This window comes from Pogoniulus pusillus, chromosome 38 (assembly GCF_015220805.1).
Source record: "Pogoniulus pusillus isolate bPogPus1 chromosome 38, bPogPus1.pri, whole genome shotgun sequence".
In the NCBI taxonomy this organism is placed as follows: domain Eukaryota; kingdom Metazoa; phylum Chordata; class Aves; order Piciformes; family Lybiidae; genus Pogoniulus; species Pogoniulus pusillus.
Window position 1 is genome coordinate 3,735,264 of NC_087301.1, and position 16,704 is coordinate 3,751,967.

General features: G+C 57.7%; 3 protein-coding genes across 7 annotated transcripts in view; all 3 read right to left on the reverse strand.

Moving 5' to 3' along the window:
* Positions 1 to 456, reverse strand: part of SORL1 (sortilin related receptor 1) — a 62,451-nt gene extending 61,995 nt beyond the window's left edge. For both annotated transcript variants that reach the window (XM_064173314.1, XM_064173313.1), the window contains exon 1: positions 190 to 456. In XM_064173314.1, coding sequence (XP_064029384.1) covers positions 190 to 411 — 222 coding nt within the window. In that variant the 5' untranslated portion in view covers positions 412 to 456. The remainder of the gene's footprint in view (positions 1 to 189) is intronic.
* Positions 457 to 6,838: 6,382 nt separating this feature from the next.
* SC5D (sterol-C5-desaturase) lies at positions 6,839 to 11,209 on the reverse strand. Of its 3 annotated transcripts, XM_064173293.1 has the most exons (6): positions 11,140 to 11,209; positions 10,784 to 10,996; positions 10,138 to 10,355; positions 8,980 to 9,112; positions 8,402 to 8,502; positions 6,839 to 8,116 (listed from the first exon to the last, which is right to left on the reverse strand). In XM_064173293.1, the coding sequence occupies exons 3-6, from the start codon at positions 10,345 to 10,347 to the stop codon at positions 7,691 to 7,693; spliced, it is 870 nt and encodes a 289-aa protein (XP_064029363.1). In that variant the 5' UTR covers positions 10,348 to 10,355; positions 10,784 to 10,996; positions 11,140 to 11,209; the 3' UTR covers positions 6,839 to 7,690. The 3 variants fall into 3 exon arrangements, with proteins under 3 accessions (XP_064029363.1, XP_064029364.1, XP_064029362.1); XM_064173294.1 differs by lacking the exon at positions 10,784 to 10,996 and having other exon boundaries at positions 11,140 to 11,197; XM_064173292.1 differs by lacking the exon at positions 11,140 to 11,209 and having other exon boundaries at positions 10,784 to 11,127.
* Positions 11,210 to 12,644: 1,435 nt separating this feature from the next.
* Positions 12,645 to 16,704, reverse strand: part of TECTA (tectorin alpha) — a 29,268-nt gene continuing 25,208 nt past the window's right edge. The window contains exons 19-24 of one of the 2 annotated variants that reach the window (XM_064173381.1): positions 16,287 to 16,450; positions 15,907 to 16,155; positions 15,242 to 15,404; positions 14,856 to 14,943; positions 14,157 to 14,273; positions 12,645 to 13,708 (exon numbers count right to left, since the gene is read on the reverse strand). In XM_064173381.1, coding sequence (XP_064029451.1) covers positions 13,614 to 13,708; positions 14,157 to 14,273; positions 14,856 to 14,943; positions 15,242 to 15,404; positions 15,907 to 16,155; positions 16,287 to 16,450 — 876 coding nt within the window. In that variant the 3' untranslated portion in view covers positions 12,645 to 13,613. Of the gene's footprint in view, positions 13,709 to 14,156; positions 14,274 to 14,855; positions 14,944 to 15,241; positions 15,405 to 15,906; positions 16,156 to 16,286; positions 16,451 to 16,704 lie in introns of those variants that run through there. The other variant, XM_064173382.1, reaches the window with a different exon arrangement.

Below are 16,704 nucleotides of genomic sequence, written 5' to 3' on the forward strand. Positions count from 1 at the left end.
GGGACAAGCGGCGCTGCGCGGGGCTGGCTCCTTTCCCTCGTCCCTTCCCAAGTGCTCACCGCGAAGCCCGTTGCGGGGGGAGGGGGGGCAGCGCCCCGCAGGGTGATGTAACGCGGTATTTCGGGGGGCAAAAGGAAAGGGGTGCGCAGAGGTGGTGCTCCCCTCCCCCCCCGGCCCGACGCAGCTCACCTGTCCGTACACCTGGATGGGCTCCGGCGGGCGGGGCGCGGCGCGGCGGCTCCGCGGGGGCTCCGCGGCGGCAGCGGCGGGCAGCGGGGCGCGGAGCAGCAGCACGGAATGGCCGCCGGCCGCCGGCTGCGGCAGCAGCAGCAGCAGCGGGAGCAGGAGCGGCCAGAGGCAGCGGGGGAGCGGGGCGGCCCGGCGTGCCCCGGCTCTGCTCGGCGTCGCCATGTTCGTGCCGCCGGGGCCGGGCCGAGCGGATCGCCGCGCCGCCGCCCGGAGAGAATGTGCAATGGGCAGCGGCGAGGCTCCGCGGCACCCCCCCGCCTCCCACCGCCGCTCCGCATCCCGCCCCCGCCGCCCGCGCCCCTCGGGGGACGCGCGGGGCCCCCTCCCCGAGAAGCGGCTTGGCGGCCACCGGCGAAGGGCGGCTCCTGTGCCCTGGCATCCCGGCGAAAGCAAAGGGAAGGTAGCTGGCGGGATGAAGCCAAATGGAACGAAGCGGCAAGAGAGAGAAGGGCAAATAGAAGGGAAGTTAATGGAGTAAAGTCCAAGAAAAAGAAATAAAAGCGCTGCGATCTCTTCTCTCTGGGGGACGCATGAGGAGCCTCTACTCCCCCCCCCGCAAAAAGTAGCCCCAGCTGCACTTCCCCTCCCATGCACGCCCCTGGCACGTGGGTGAGCTAACCAAGGGTCGCAGCAGGTGAGCATGATCTGGGTGCAATTGTAAGAACAAAGCCTCAGCCCTCTCTTAATGCTGCAGCTGGCAAGCTGCTGCTTGCACTGCTCCTCTGTGAGGTTGGGGGTGGTGGAACTCAGGTGCCAAACCTTTGGCTGCAGACACACGTGTCCCAGGGCAGCAGCTAGGGCATGTACACAAAGCAACTGTGTGCCATGTGCACAGGAACCCTGTCACAAGGGGGATGCCCCAGACCTGCTCCCCACAGCACTCAGGGCTGGGATCTATGAGACCTTTCTGCATTGGGACCTTCAGAGTCTGGCAGGAGGGAAAAGGGATCCATGCTCCCCCCGAGTGCTACCTGTCACCGGCATACTTAGCATGGGAAGCAAATGAGCAGGGGCAGTTGAGAGAGGTTGTTGTCCTGGCACCACAGCTGTTCTGGACCTTTTAGTCCCTCTGTTGAGCGTGAGGAGGGTGGCCCACAGTGTGGGATCTGCTTGGCTGGTGGTTCTGAAGCCTTTCCAAGCTTGTGGAAGCTCCCTGCTGCTTGTGCCCGTTACCAGGGGTCCCACTGGCAGCACCTGCACCTGGCCCTTTTCTCCAAGGCCCTTTCTAGCCAGCGTCTCTGGTAGTTCAGGCAGTTACTGATGCAAAGTCACCCCCCAGGAAGTCCCTGTCAGTTTTAAACCTCTACTGTCCCTGTGCAGACACACGATAAGGGTGGTGATGGGTTTCTGTGTCTTGGTTTGAGGCTCCTTGTCTTACATTCCGTGGGACAGAAGAGCAGCTGGCAGAAGCCTGCTTCCTGTAATAGAAGGTTTGTGAGCCCCATGCAGTCTGCAGGCACTGGGGAGATTATCCTGAGGGTCTGCAGTGCTGCTTTGTGCCTAGATTTAGGCCAGCACTGTTACAGGGCCAGGTGGCTGTTTCAGGCAATCAGTACTCCTGAATTGCTCACATCTGCTGCAAGGTTGAGCTCCTTGCTGGGGCATGAGGAGAACAGGCTAGTGAGGGAGCTGCTGGCAGAGTGGCTTGGTGGGCAGTAATACAGGCTCAGGTCCTTGTTGCTGAGAGGGTGGGTTGGGTGTGATAAGGAGCTGTATCTGCCTCTGGATGGGAAGAAGGAGGTGTGAATGGGTGTCAAGAGTGAAAAGGACAGTAGTGATTTCATACATTATCGTGACAGTCTTACCTGTGGTGTGGTCCTGGTAGCCCCCAGAGCTCCCTGAGTTAATTTTTGCCATTTTCCTGTCTGGGCAGAGCTGGGAAGGTGAGTGCTGTCTCACCTGAGCTACTGGTGGGACTGGAAAGCCAGAGACCCTTGGACTCCCTCCAGGCTGATGCCCAGCAGGAGAGTCCAAGCTCTACTAAGGGAGCAGCTCTTTCTGCCCAGGATCAGGGCACCTATAGCTGTGTGCTCCTCCAAAAAAAAACTTTCAGCAGAGGTAACATGTGCATGTGGCCCTTGGTCTGGGCATAGCCTATGACACTGAGAAAAGACCTTACCTGTTTTTTCAGCCTCCTTCCTCTCACAGGTGCTGAGAGCAGACTAATGGCTTGTGTCTTCTCTGCCTTGTGAGCCATTCCAGCATTACTAACCCTGTCAGGAAAATGTCAAAGAAAATGGATGTGACCCAGAAGCAAAGGAATGGAGCTTATAAATCCCACGGACAGCCCTGAGGCAGCCTCATTCACCCTGACTTTGCTTACTCCACTAGCAGAAATGCTGTCCAGAGCTTTCCCCAAGGTGCTTTCACCTAGAAACCTAGTTAGTGTATTTCAATTATCAAGTCGATACAATTATAAGCTCTCCTAATAAAGCTTTTAGTGGCCTTGACTCAGCAGAATGTCCCTCTGGAGGACCAGAGGTCACCATGGGCAAGGGCAGAGTCAATAAGGGAGTTTTACTGCACAGGAATCCCTATAGCTGGTTTCTCTCTGGAGCAGATGTGGTGGGCAGATGAGAGGGACCCAAGATGACCAAAAGCACCACAGTGTTAATTTCTTCATTGCCTGTGAAGAGATCCACTCTGCCCTGCCAATTCCCCCCCCCCCAAAAGGAACACAGGGTAAATAGAACAAGAAATGAGGAACTGGCTTTGTAGCAGTTTCTAAATGCTTGGAGGTGTTCACCACCCTCTGCCTGGTCTCTGAGATGTGCTTCTCACAGGGTGCTCTGGTGGTCCTGAGGGAGAACCTGTCGGGTGAACCTAGCACTGGTCAATGTTAACAGATGAATGGCTCTTTATTTGCAGAGGGAAGTGCCCATTTCCTCTGCCAAGGTAGTTTTTATTCCTTGGGAGAAAGAAAAAGAAAAGAAAAAGAGCTCGTCTCCTGATGTAAAGGGGAGGGGGAACAGAGCAGAGTTTATTTTAAGGTCCATCTGGATTTCATCAGCATCAACTGCCATGAACTCTGAGAGCAAGGCAGGGAGCCCCTGGCCCCTGCATTTTCCTCCCATCTCCCCTCTGCCTTTCCCCAGTGCGGCTCTAGAGGTCCCAGATGGTTTTAGGGACTGCAAGGTCCAGAGCATCCATCCCCTGCAGAGCCTCACTTAGCAGATAGAAGCATTTAAAGGAAGCACTGCGTGCTGCTGCAGTCAGATTGGGGCTAAAACAGCTGCCCTGCTGGTGGGGTCTGATCTCAGTCCCAACTGATGGAGAGCACAGGGATGCCAAGGACTAGAGCCCACCACTGCTGCAGGAAGAAGGCCTGCATGTGTGGCTGGCTGCTGAGGCAAATAAATCAAGGTGTATGCTGAGCAGGCACAGCTTTGCACAGGGCTGCCAATGTGCCTGTGTTCTGGCTTACCTCAGAAGGGAGAGAGCAGCTTCCTCCTGGTGAAGTGTGTCCTTGTTTCAGCATCATAGAATGCAGGGAGAGATCTCCTCGGTGTGGACAGGGAGCTTGGCGTGCTGAGTTGGGTCTGTGTGCCACAGTGCCCACCCCTTGGCAAGCGTGGCAAGGCACTGCTCTGAGCAGCCACTTGGATATTGATCTGTGGCCTTGCTAGCTTGGACATGAACAAATGGCAGCCTTTTTGCCAGAAGAGCAACATCTCTCAGTGGGGCAGAAACTGAGCCCTGCAATTCACTGATCCTTTTCTTTCTCGTCTATGCACTCCTGAGCCAGAAATCTCTGGCTCACATCTTGCCAGTCATAGAGCTCCAGCAAAGCTGCTTGTTAGTGCTGCAAGGACAAGTGGTCCCCTGAGACATCCAAGGAGGGAAAGGAGACAGCCTGAATGGAAGGTGGACATGGCAGGGACAGAGACACCAGCTGACCAGCAAGACAGGCAGGATGGATAAAACCCATGTCTGCCATTGCCCAGCAGTGCTGGCCTGCAGCTTCCCAAAGCATGATGATGCTTTGGGCTTAGCTGGACTTGCTCAGGCTTGTGTTCCTCTCCCTCTCTACCTGCGTCTAAGAAAGGCCAAAGTCTGTCAGGAGATGCTGGGAGGCTCTGTGCCATGGCTGTAAAGGTTCTTCAGTGCTGACCTTTGCCTTCAGGACAGGCTCATCAGCTGGGCTGCAGGGGGGAGCTGGGGTTGGCAAGCACAAAGATCTGTGTCCCAGGTTGAATAACCAGATTAGAGAAAAAAAGTAATCTGGATTATGGCATGGCTGGCACTGAGGGTAATGCAGAGATGTAAGTGCCAGCCCCATGGCCCAGCTCCCCTGAGAGGCTGAGTGGGTTGCTGCACCTTTCTGTCCTGCTGCATGGTCACAGCAGTGAGGGTGATTGTGTCACCTCCAGCCACCCATCACTTTGTCCTATCTGTAGGTGAATGATATAGACAAGCTGAGAATAAAGCCCATGTAAACTAGGGCAAGATATGGCATTGCCAGCAGTGTGAGCCTGGCAGGTCACCTTGCACCACCTATTGTGCTCAAGAAGCTGCAATGCATCCCTCCAGGTCCATGTCTGGCACCTGTCTGGCAAGCAGAGTGGGCAAGAGCCAGGAACAGGGGAGTTTGGAGCCAAACCAGCCCAATGGCAAGAGTAGGAGGTCTCAGCTCCTGCCCATAGCTCTTGCTCCCTGGCACTGGGAGCCAGGCAGTGTGGCTTGCTGCTGGCTCCCTGTGTGAACACATCTCTGATTATCTGCTCAAATGCCAAAGGAATGGGCTCGAGTCCAAGCCCAGGGCCCAAATTCCCCTTCCCAAAGACTTGATGAGGGTCTTGGGGATGCTCAGCAGGAGGGCAGGAGTTGTAATTAATCTGTGGTGTAGCCAGAGGTAAAAGCAGTACACTTGAGCTGAAGGTATGGCAACGCTATGCCTTCTACAGGAGCTGTTTTCCAGGCAGATTGGCCTCCTCACGGCTCCCGAAGTACAGCAGGCACAGTTACCTTCCGAGGAAGGCAGCAGCATGCGGGAAGGATGCGATTGTGCAGGGCAGCACACCTCCACCTGGAGCCGAAGGCGCCTCTGGACCCTTCACAGCACATTCCCTTGGCGACACAAGCAGGAGGCTCCAGTCTGGATGCCGTGGCTGGAGCGGGGCAGCTCATGGGCACATTCCCACGTCACGCTGGAAAGGCTCGTTCCTTGCGGGGCTGGAGGCTCGCAGGGTGGGGGACAGCCTCATGCTTAGGGCAGGCCGGACCCGCACCGCCCCAACGGGGTTTTGCCAGAGGCGCAGAGATCTCCTGGCTGGAGGAGTGCCGCAGGGGCTGACGCCTCCCGGGGCCGGTCCCCAGGCGCAGCTCATGCTGCTCCTGTGCTGCGAGCAAGGTCTCCATCTGGTGGTGACAGCAGCAGCTCCGAGGCTGCAGGAGAGGACTCGCCCTACGCCTGATCGGGAGGTCCTCATCTCCCTGTCCGTGGGCATTGTGGCACTCTCTTGAGCTGTTTGGCCGGACACGAGGTGCCCAGATTGTACCCGATCCGGAGACAGACCATGGGCGACCGCAAGGTCGCTGCAGACCATGGGGCAACACTGGTCTCAGATGTGGGACTCTCCAGAGGTCACCATGTACCGTGGCTTATGCCTGCAGGAGGGATATCTGCCAGAGGTGACAGGGATCAACAGCCCTCAGGACATCTTGCCTCATGGCCCATGAAGCTGGGCAGCGTGATGACTCTGCTGGGCTCATGTCCCAAGCTAGATCACAGAATCGAGCAGGTTGGAAGAGACCTCCGAGCTCATCCAGTCCAACCTAGCACCCAGCCCTGGCCAATCAACCAGACCATGGCACTGAGTGCCCCATCCAGACTTTTCTTGGACACCTCCAGGGATGGCAACTCCACCACCTCCCTGGGCAGTCACTCTCTTTGGCAACAACTTCCTCCTAACGTGGGAGCATGAAACTCCTGGCTGTTAGTCCCAATCGTTCTGTGCACAAGGGGTTTAAGCACTGGTGAGGCCATTGCTGTGTATTAAGTGCAGTGAAGGCAGAGGGATGGTGTGATAAGGGGCCAGGATACTTCCCAAGGGGCTAATGCTGAGTGAATCAGGTCCCTGTTAGCCTGGTGGTTTGTTATCATTGAATTTGATCAGGCCTTTCCTTGACCCTAGCAGTTATCTGGGCTCCAGGTTAATCAGCAAACCAAGGTGAGGGGTCCTGTGCACATGGGGGAGAACAAATTGTCATGGGGAGATGAAAGCAGAGCATAGTTTGGGTGGGGGACTGTGCCAGCAGGACAACAGACCCACAGAGGCAATTGGCAAAGGGATCTCACCACTGTCCCAAGATGTCACCTGGTGCCATATAGCCTGGCCTCAAGCTTTATGCTGCCCAGAGGAAGGCTACAGCTGAGTGGGGAGCAGAGGGTCCAATTGATGCAGCAAGGGGCCACAAGAGGGGTCTGTGTCCCTGGTATATGCAGTGCAGCTCTGGCAAGCAGCAAGGTGACTGTGTGCCAAGTGCTGGTGTCCCTGAGAAGGGAAGCATTATCCAGAGGGGTCAGGGAAAGAGAAGCCACCCTGGCACACTCCACACGGCCTCAGGAGCAAGGGCAAAGGGACCAAAAGGCAGCTAAGTTGGCAATTTAATGAACGCGAGCAGAACCCAAAGGCAGAGAAACCCGGCTTCAGGAGGAAACACACTGGGCATTAAGGGGGAAAGCCAGCCACAAACCATCGAGTGAGGAGACCCCCACCCCTTGCCTCAGGTCACCTGTTCCTCCTCTCCTCACCCTCAATGTTTTCAGACTGCTTGAGGGACCCACAGTGCTAAAAGCACATCTTTGTCCAACAGGCTGGGATGCGTCCCATCAGAGCCCCATGGAATGTCCTCGGGCAAAAGGAAGGGAGCAGGTTGAGCGTCGAGGAGCCCTGCCATGTCTTGAGGCCAAGCTGTCTGGAGGACCCACGCTGCCTCCAACAGGTGTGTGAGCTTGTTTTGCAAAATACAGATCAGGAAAAAAACTCCTCTTGACTTGATTCAACTCAGCTCATCCTGATGGACTCTGCGTTTCCGAATCACAGCTAAAGACAAGTGGTAAGGATGGAGACTCTGCCAGGAGCCACATTACTGTTCAGTTTGTGCCATGTCATTGTTCTGCTTGTGCCATAGTGCTGCTCTTCTTGTAAAGCAGCAGCGCAGTGCTGAAGTAGTGCAGGGAGCTCGGTGGAGATCCAAAGGCAGCTGGGAGGGGGACTGATAGAGGAAGGAGGGCAGCTCCACAGCCTAGAGTGAGCCCTGACACTGCCATTTCATGACTGGGACCAAAGCGATCACCAAGAATCACTCTGTGCTGGTTGTGCCATCAGAGGCAAAAGCTCTTTGTCCATAGGGAAGTAGTCTTGAGTGGCAAGGGAGAAATGGGATAAGATCAAGCCCGGGAATCTCATCCCAGAGAGAGGCTGAGCCACGGGAAATCCTACTCGGTCTTGGCAGCTGGGGAGCCATTGGGTGCCCCTAGGCTCTTCTCTTGTAGCTTGTGCAAGTAGTCATGGGGGCCTTTGCCCTCGAAGGCTGTGGGGCTCTTGTAGGAGCCCCCAATCTTGTCCCAGAGGGTGAAGTACTGCCCATAGTTGTAGTCAAAGTACAGGTGGTGGTCAGTGTGGTGAGCCGAGCCGTTGATGATGTGCTGCAGGAGGCGCGGGACGCGGTAGTCACCGTCATGAATGGAGATGGTCCAGATATTGACAAAGATGTAGAGGCCCAAGTAGGTGACTTTGTGCAGGGGAAAGAGGAAGGGGTAGATGTGGTAGGGCAGGCTCTGCATGAAGCCGTCGACGGGGTGGAAGGCGTGGCTGGCGAAGGGCGTCGGGATCTTCCACAGGTGGTGGGGCTTGTGGAAGCGCTGGCAGGAAAGGGCACACAGTGGGTTCCCGAGGTACAGGCAGGCACAGGGCCTGTGTGGGTCAGCCCCTTTTAGGGTTCCCTTGGCCAGGGACGGACTGGGAGCCAAGGGAGCCAGGGACCCTCACTGCCTGAAGGGCAGGAGAGAAATGCATGCTGCATAGAGCTCTAAGCTCCTGTCACATCGCGGAGCAAGGCTGATGCAGGGGACCAAGCCCAGCCCAGTCAGGGAGGGCTCCATGCTGTGTGCAGGCTCTTGCCCGGAGTGCACTGCATTGGCTCATACCTTATAGAAGTGTTTGTGGTGGAGGCCACGGTGTATCCAGTAGATGCCCATGTCGGTGAAGAACAGGAAGGACAGCATGCTGAAGAAGACACCTGGCCAGCCTGCAGGAACGGGGACATTAGCGGCGACACAGTAAGTGCCAGGAGGCTGCAAGGCCCAGGTAGGGGCTAGGGAGTTGTGTTGGGATCCCTCCTGTTGAGGGGATGTGACAGGAGGGTCAGAGAGACTCTTGTGTCTCAGTGAAAGTGAGCTGGGTGCTGGTCTGTTGGGAGGTGTGCCCAAGAAAAGGAAGGACTCCTTCTGCAAAGGGGGGCATGGATCAAGCAGGCCATTGTGCCCCATCCCTGAGCTGAGGCATACAAGTGTCTCCATGCAAAGGGAATTTAGGACTGCAATCAATAGATGGGACTAGCTCAAGGCAGGAGGTACCCGAGCGGATTCTTGGGGGGCTTGTACAAGGTGTGCTGTCACTGGCAGAATTAAGGGCATATCAGCCATCCCTGGAAGGCTGAAAGAAGTGACCTGGGCAGTGAGGAGAGGGTGCCAGCTAGGCAGGGGTGTGTGTGGGAGCTGCTCACCGTATGTGGAATCCTCAATGTTGTCATAGAGCTTGCTGTAGCCTCGCACCTCGGCAAAGAACAGGGCAACGGTAGGCACACTGATCCAGGGCAGCGAGCTCAGCGCGCAGGTGATCTCCCGACGTACCTGGTTCTGTGGGGTGCAGCAGAAGAGAGGGGTGAGGGGGAGAATGTGTAGCAGGAGCTGGCAGAGACCCAAGAGTTACGATGCTCTGTCCCCTCATACGGCAGGGAGGGCTGGCATTCGGGCTGCTGAGCAGCCTGCGGTGTGAGCGCTTCGCCACGACACCTGCACTCTGGCATGGGACACGATGTGCTGCCCGTCTGGGGAGAGCATTGCTCAGGGTAGTGCCTGTGCTAAGCCTAGGATGTTGTGTAAGTAGTGCCTGCGTCCAGCCAGGGACAACAGAGAGCCCACCATGGGTGTGCACTGGAGTGCTGAGAAGGGCAGCTGCTGTCACAGGGAGGGCAGACCTTGAATTGCAAAAGTGAGGCACGAAGAAGAGCAGTGGCACACAGACACCTGTCTGTGCCTGGCCTTGAGCTGTTGAGTGTGTGAGGGTTGACTGCTGCAGCAATGAGGCTTAGGCTTCTGTCACCCCTGGAGCAATGTATGCAGGGGAAGCAGGGTGCCAGAGCAGGCAGCACAAATGGCATACTTGCTGAGGTACTAGAGACACTGGGACTGTTGGCATTACTGGAACAAGGTGGTTTGCAGCTGCTGAGGGAGTGGGTGAGCAGGGTGTGAAGAGTGTAGATGTAGGGACAGGTGTTTAGCCGGTAGCATGGCTGCCCACCCCCAGAGCAAGTGGTCCCTGCTTTGGGAGGAGTGGGCAGTCCAGCATCTCCACTAACTCTGAGGTCGGTGGGGGGCTCTGAGATGGTCTTACTGTTCTTGTGTCCTCAGGGGGTTTCTAAGGGCTCAGCACCGTGGAAGGCAGGGGTCTCACAAGCAACATGCAGGGCAGGAGTTAGTACGTAGAAGAAAAGCATCCCCAAAGAACAAGTGAGAGGAGGCAGCAGACAGGCAGCAGAGCCAGCCCACGCTATGGCGCTGGCATGCGTTGTTTAGAATGGCCTTCAACTGGAGGGTGTCCAGAGGGACGCTGGTGACACAGAGCTCGGGTGAGGCAGGGTGGGGGCATGGAGTACACCTACCTCTAAGAACTGGGGATGTTGCATCAGTTTGTGGTCAAAGATGAAGTAGTAGCTGAGGGTGCAGAAGAGCAGGTAGAGAACGATTGCTCCCAGGTTGGTGAGGACGAAGAGGCTGAGGAGCTGCCGGAAGGGGTCACTTTCGGGCCAGCTGCTGGGGTACACGTAGGGCGTGAGAAGGTTCCGGTCAGCCGCCTCCAGGACCAGATCCATGGTGGCTCCTGTGGGAAAAAAAGAGAGAGTCAGTGCAACTGGTTGCAGGAGGTACAGGAGGTGCTCCTGTCTCTCTAGCCCCTGTCTGTCCCTGGGGTCACAGGGGCAAAGTCCCAGTGGTGAAGAAGACTGTGGTGCTGGCAGCAGGATGCTGGAGGGTTGTGCCAGTGGAGAGGTTGGCCTTTTGTTCAGGTCACCACGGCCAGGTCTGTGAGGCGTGCCTGGGAGACGCAAGTTGTGGGGAATGCAGCGTGGGCTGCGGAAGATGCTGCCGTGTTTTCGGATGCTCTCACAGCGGGAGAGGGCAGTGAGCCATGCTGGGGAGAGGGTGGCAGCAGGATGTAGGCTTTAGCCTTCCTTCCTGGACAGCAGCATGAGGTGCATGGAGGCTTGGAGCCTGTGGTGGCAGCCGCCTCAGCAGTCCGGGGCCCCTTGCCTGTTTGTCGGGTCCTGTGGGGCGATTCCAGCGGCGCTGTCAGTGGTCCCGGTGCTATCACGGAAAGCCTCCGGCAGAGACGGGTCTGTGCGTGGGCAGCATGGAGGGCAGCAGCCGGAAAGACGCGGTCGGTGTCCGTGCCAGGCGTGGGGCGGTCAGGGTGTTTTGGAGGCGGGGGCGCGGCCCGGTGCAGAAGCGTCGGAAGCGGAGCGGCTGGCGGGGGCGAGCCCTGAGTTACTGTCGGGCGCGGCGCCGCCCCGCGTGGGAGCAACGTGCGTGGCCGCGCCGTGGGACTCCCGGTCCGCGCTGTGCCCCGTGTCCCTCCACCCCCGGCCCCGCGCCCCGTACCCCCGTACCTGCTGCGGGTCCCGGCGCGGCGGTGGGCGGGGAGGGGCGGGGCTACCGCCCGGTAGCGCCACGCGACGTCAGCACGGGAGCGGCTCGCGCCACCGCGGGCGTTGACGTCGCGCGAGGGCGGGGCCAGCCCGGAGCGGGCGGAGCCTGCCGGAGCCTGCCGGGCCGCCACCGGCCGGGGGCGGACGGAGCCTGCCGGGCCCCCACCGGCCGGGGGCGGACGGAGCCTGCCGGAGCCTGCCGGGCCGCCACCGGCCAGGGGCGGACGGAGCCTGCCGGGCCGCCACCGGTCGGGAGCGGGCGGAGCCTGACGGAGCCTGCCGGGCCCCCACCGGCCGTTGGGCCGTCCGTGTGCACCGGGTGCAGCCCTGCCGGCAGCCGGTCGGTGGAAGAAGCGCTCTCACTGTCGCTGTCCCTGCTGGCGTGGCCGCGGGGACGGCGGCGGTGCGGCGCGCTGCGGTGCGCAGCCTGCCCTCCGTGCAGTAAGTTGCCGGCTGAAGCCTGGCGTTAGTGTGAGTGCAGGCAGCGGCGGCTGGCATCTGACTCGGGTCGGTGGCTGGGAACAGCCACCGTGCACATCCTGCTGCATTAGATCCTGGGCAACACAGCAGCCGAGGTCCTGGTAGTTGGCAGGCAAAGTATTCCTGGCACCCCATCCCAGCTCCTCGCTGGGTGCCGAGGAGCAAAGGGCCTGGCAGTACCAAGTGTCCCTTTAGCCCACTGCAAGTGAGGTTTGAGGCTTGGGAACATCCCTGGGGCCAGCAGCCTGGGACTCTGCCCTCAGCCAGGTGCAGGGGCCACGTGTCCATAGTGGGTGAGGGAAGAGGCAGGGTCGGGGTCATGCCACGTGCGTGCTACCTTCGCTGCCTTCCCACCACCCACAAGGTGGTGGTGCCCTTATTACAGGCAGGTGCACACTGCAGCTGGGACGGCTGGTCCCTGGGTTTATGTCCACACATGAACACTTGCTGCTCCTGCTAGGGGGATCAGGCAACCCAAGGTCTTACAGCATCATGCAAGAGTGTGGCAAAAACCATATTAAATGTCGCTGCTTTTTCTTCATCCCTTTTAACTGGCTGATTGTACTGGTAGTTTTTGAGTATAAACTCACCTTCACACCTCCTCTTGCTGTTCGTGCACTTTAAAGAGCCCTCCTGTCACCTGAAACACTACTGGCCAGCTGCAACTCTAACAGAGCTCTAGGCTCTCCTGCCTGTGCAAACCACAGCTTTGTCACCTTCCTACAAAAAATGAGCTCACTTCCAGAGTTGTTTTTCCCTCTGGACCTCCACCACCCACCCATCCAAGCTCATCTGGCCCACCAAAAAAAGCACAGGTGCATCTGCTTCCTCCAGCCTCATCCTAAGCTCTCAACTTTTGCACACTCCATACATGGGAACCCTGAAATCCCTGCTCCCCAGTCTTAGAGACCATCCCCAGCCTCAACATCTACCCAGCCCCAGCTGCCTCTCCTCATCCTCACCACCACCACACAGGACCACGCCACTTACGAAGAAGGAATACAACACATTTTATTCCCACACAGCCATTTCACAAACACAAGACAGGACACCAACACAGACAGCACCCCCCACACCCACCTGCACTCCAAAGCCATTCTCAACTCCCAGCAGGTGCCCTGATGCTGCCCCACACCTGCAGACCCCAACACTCTTCTAATCCCCCCAGAAAAACTCTGCCAGGGCATATTATAGAAACATGGGTGGGAATTTCATCCTTCATTTTTCTGGCTCTCACTCCTGCCCAGCTGAAAGCACTTCTTTCCAAACACCGGGATCACTGCATGCCATCAGGCCTCCCAGACATCCAGGGATGAACTTGGCTCCTGGCCACATGCCCCAGCACCACCTCTGCTCCAGAGACGGAGAGGGCAACATATTCCCGAGGTGCCACCACACCACACAATGACAATGTGCTGCTCCAGCCTGTGTCACAACACCTACCTCCAAGCTGAGCCCATGCACTCACAAGACACTGACAGCAGCTCCTGAGGACCACAGAGGCCCACAGCTATCCATGTGAGGAGACAGTGCATGCTCCTGCCTGTCCCACACTACCAGCAGGGCTGTGAGCTGCCCTCAGTGTGCTACAGGGGAAAGCCTTGGAAAAAGCTACCAAAAACCCTCCCGAGTCTCACATCAGTGATGGAAACCTGCAAAACCCCTCCCCTGAGTCCCACATCAATGCCAGAAACCTGCAAAAAAAACCACCCCAAGCCCCACATTAATGCCAACAAATCTCTAGCTTTGCCCTGCTGTCAGTGCCACGGCATCTGCCATGTGCCATGTTCACATCTGGATCCACATCCAATCTCTCTCCAGGTCAAGTCCCTCTCGTGCCTCCATGCAGCAGGACAATCTGGTGGCAGCTTGGGCACTGTGGGGGTGCCATCTCCTACCCTACAAAGACTTAGGCTGACATGAGAACAGTACTTGGCTGGGCAGCAGAGCCGTGCCTACGAGGTCAGGTCCCGCAGAGCTGTGCCCAGCCACAGCTGGGCTGCCACCAAAAGGGTCGTATGGGCACGGTGCTCCCTTGAAGAGCTGGAGGCTGCCAACATGACAATAAGGCCCACATAAGCTGAGGTCCCTCCACAAATGTGACAGACACCTCCCTCCCCACAGCACCCCCAGGCACCCCCAAATTGCACCAGTCCCACATTGTCCTGAGTAGGCTATCTTGTTGCTGGGCCTCCCCCCCACCCCCAAAAAGCCCTCTTGATGGCCCACACCACACACCATGACCCACCCTTGCCAGTGACTGCCTGCCAGCTCTTCAAAGTCTGCCACCTATGACCTTGCAGTCACCTTACCATCAGGCAGAGCCCCAGGGAACAGCACACATCCAGCTCCCTGACCTCTGCTTCACTCCTGCCAGGACACTCCACACATTCCACTCAATCTCCCCACACTGCTTACCCCTACAGCAACTCGGCTCAGGCATAGAGCCCCGGTGCTACACACACCCCAACTCCTTCTGCACCATGCCCAATACTTGCCCCTGCAGCTCTTGCCATCTCCTTGCAGCGTCCCTGTCACGCAGCTGCACAAGGGTCCGTCCACCTGGCTGGTGCAGATCTGCTCACAGCCTCCATTATCCTCACACCAGTCTGATCCTGCACACAAAAAGCAAAGGAGGACACCTGAGTACCAGGCTCCAAGCCCCCAGTCCTTGGCTGCCTAAGACCCACACTCCCTGCTATAACAGCAGGGCCCACAAAAGCAAGCCCATCACCTGCCAGCCACACCATCATATATGCATGGCACAGGGACAATGCCAGGACCCAGCTAGGCTCCTATCATCTCCCATGACCCCAAAGCAGCACCTAGTGTGATGCTCACAGTCTTCCAGTGTTCATGAAAACACAGAGGAGCACAAGGCCAGAAACTGAGCAGCCCACAACACCCTTGGCTCCGATCACTCTCTTCTGTGTGACCACCCACAGGCTCCTAGGAACACACACATCCAGGTAAGGTCCACACCTGCACCAACCCAATCAGCACCTGCATGCCCTCTACCCTCACTTCTCAGCAGTAAAACCCACTCAAGAGTTTTCTTGCACTTGTCCCAGTCTCTGCTCAAAGGAACAGTCCCGTTTCCAAGTGCCTCAGCATCCTGCCATGCCCAGGTTCCTGCCCAGGCTCAGCTTGGGGGACAGACAAACCCTGCAGCCTTCCTTGGGGTCACACATACTCACGTTTCCTCCTGATAGGCCCCACCGAGAGGATCTGCTCCTTGGCTTCCTCAGCAAATGCACCAGCCATCCTCGTGTGCTGAGGGCAGTTCTACACAGAGATAAACACCACCTCCATCACTCTCAGCCCCTCCCTAGGCCTCCTCCACAGGCTCCCTCCACACCTCTCCATCCAGCCCAGCTCCCAAAGGGATCCCACAACCACTCTCAGAAAGCACAAATCCGGAGGTGAGCTGCGCATAGCAGAGCTCTCCTCCTGGTGCCTGGAGTCACACAACCCTCCCAGTCTTGCCCTCGGGACTACATCCCCAGCCACCTCTCCGGCCCAACGTGCAGTGCCAGAGGCCTGTGAAGCCAGCAAGCTGTGCCTCAGCACCTGCCCCACTTACTATTTTGCAGGAGTACTTCTCCGAGTCGCAGAGCGAGACAGCGCAGTGGAGGTGAACCTCGTCGTAGTCCCCGATGAACTTGAAGACGGTGACGTGGAAGCGACACGTTAATGACACCCCGTTCTCCTCTATGCCAATAGTGTTGTCCTTCATGTTTTGGCACCTGCACAAAGCACCTACGCTTGCCCTGGCCCTCTCACAACAGGGACCCTCCCTTGAGGGACACCACTCATCCCTGTTCCCATAAAGTCCCTTGCTCTGGGTCCTGCAGCAGCACCCACAGATCCCACCATGCCTACCTCCACCCTGCCTCTCTCTGCTAATTCCAACTTTGTGTGGTATTCCCATTTCCCAAGACACCTCCACCGTGACCCACATCCACCCCCATCTCCCAGAGACACCCCAGTGCCCAGAGCATCAGTGACACAAGGAAGGCTGCTTCTCTCCACAGCCAGAATTCCACTGCACGTGAGGCTTCTGGCTACCTCTACACTAAGCAATCTACCTCTTGCACTAACACCACAAGCTGCTCTGTTCCCCACTCTTTCCAGATCTCTGTCAACTCTCTCAGTGACCTTCAAATGACAGCAGCACACCTAGAAGCACCCTCCCCAACAGACAAGACCAAAACACCTCGGTTGGCCACTTGGCCACCAGTCACTCACCCTCCCTCAATGATGAAGTAGCGCAGTTTGTCATTGCTGTCCCTTGAGGGGGTCGCGTAGCATTTGTTCAGCATCAAGATCAAGTGGTTGGAATCAGCCCCAACGACAAAGACCCCCACGTAGAGCACGTCCCGGGTGGTGAGCACCACCTCGCCCTGGCGGTAGGGGTGCTTGTAGGATGAGTTCTTGTACAGAGCCATCTTGGTCGTGAAGCTCCCTTCCTGAGTTGGCACTGTCAGGTTAATCACGCTAACAAGGACACAAGAACATCGGCTCAGATGGAGGAAAGGCTGCAACCCCCAACTCAGCACCTCACACGGGACCCTTGCTCCTGCACCTGTGTGACAGGAGAGCTCACATAGCTCACTCCAGCCTCCTACCTGAGCATTGGCCGCACGACCGAGTCCAGGGAGATCTTGATGTCCAGCTCGTAGGCACAGGAGAACTCCACGTTGATGGTGCGGTCCCGCGTGATGATGTTGCCGGTGTTGTTGGCACTCTCGATCCACACCGTGTTCTTGTAGACGATGTGTGTGCTGTTCGACTGCAGGCAGAGCGCAGTGCGCTGCTTGAGACTGGCCCTCCCTGCTGCCCTGCTCTTAACCACCACCCTGGCCCTTAAATGAACCACATACTAGGCCCTTGCAGCATCTCTATCACCTCTGCCCAGACAGGGCACAGTATGGCAGGGCTGGGAACTGCTGGGCAGCACATCCTTACCCAACAAGACCCAACTGTTTTCCCCAAATCCCACCCCAGTGTTGCTCACCTCTGCTCCCAGCCCCGCATGGCCCAGGC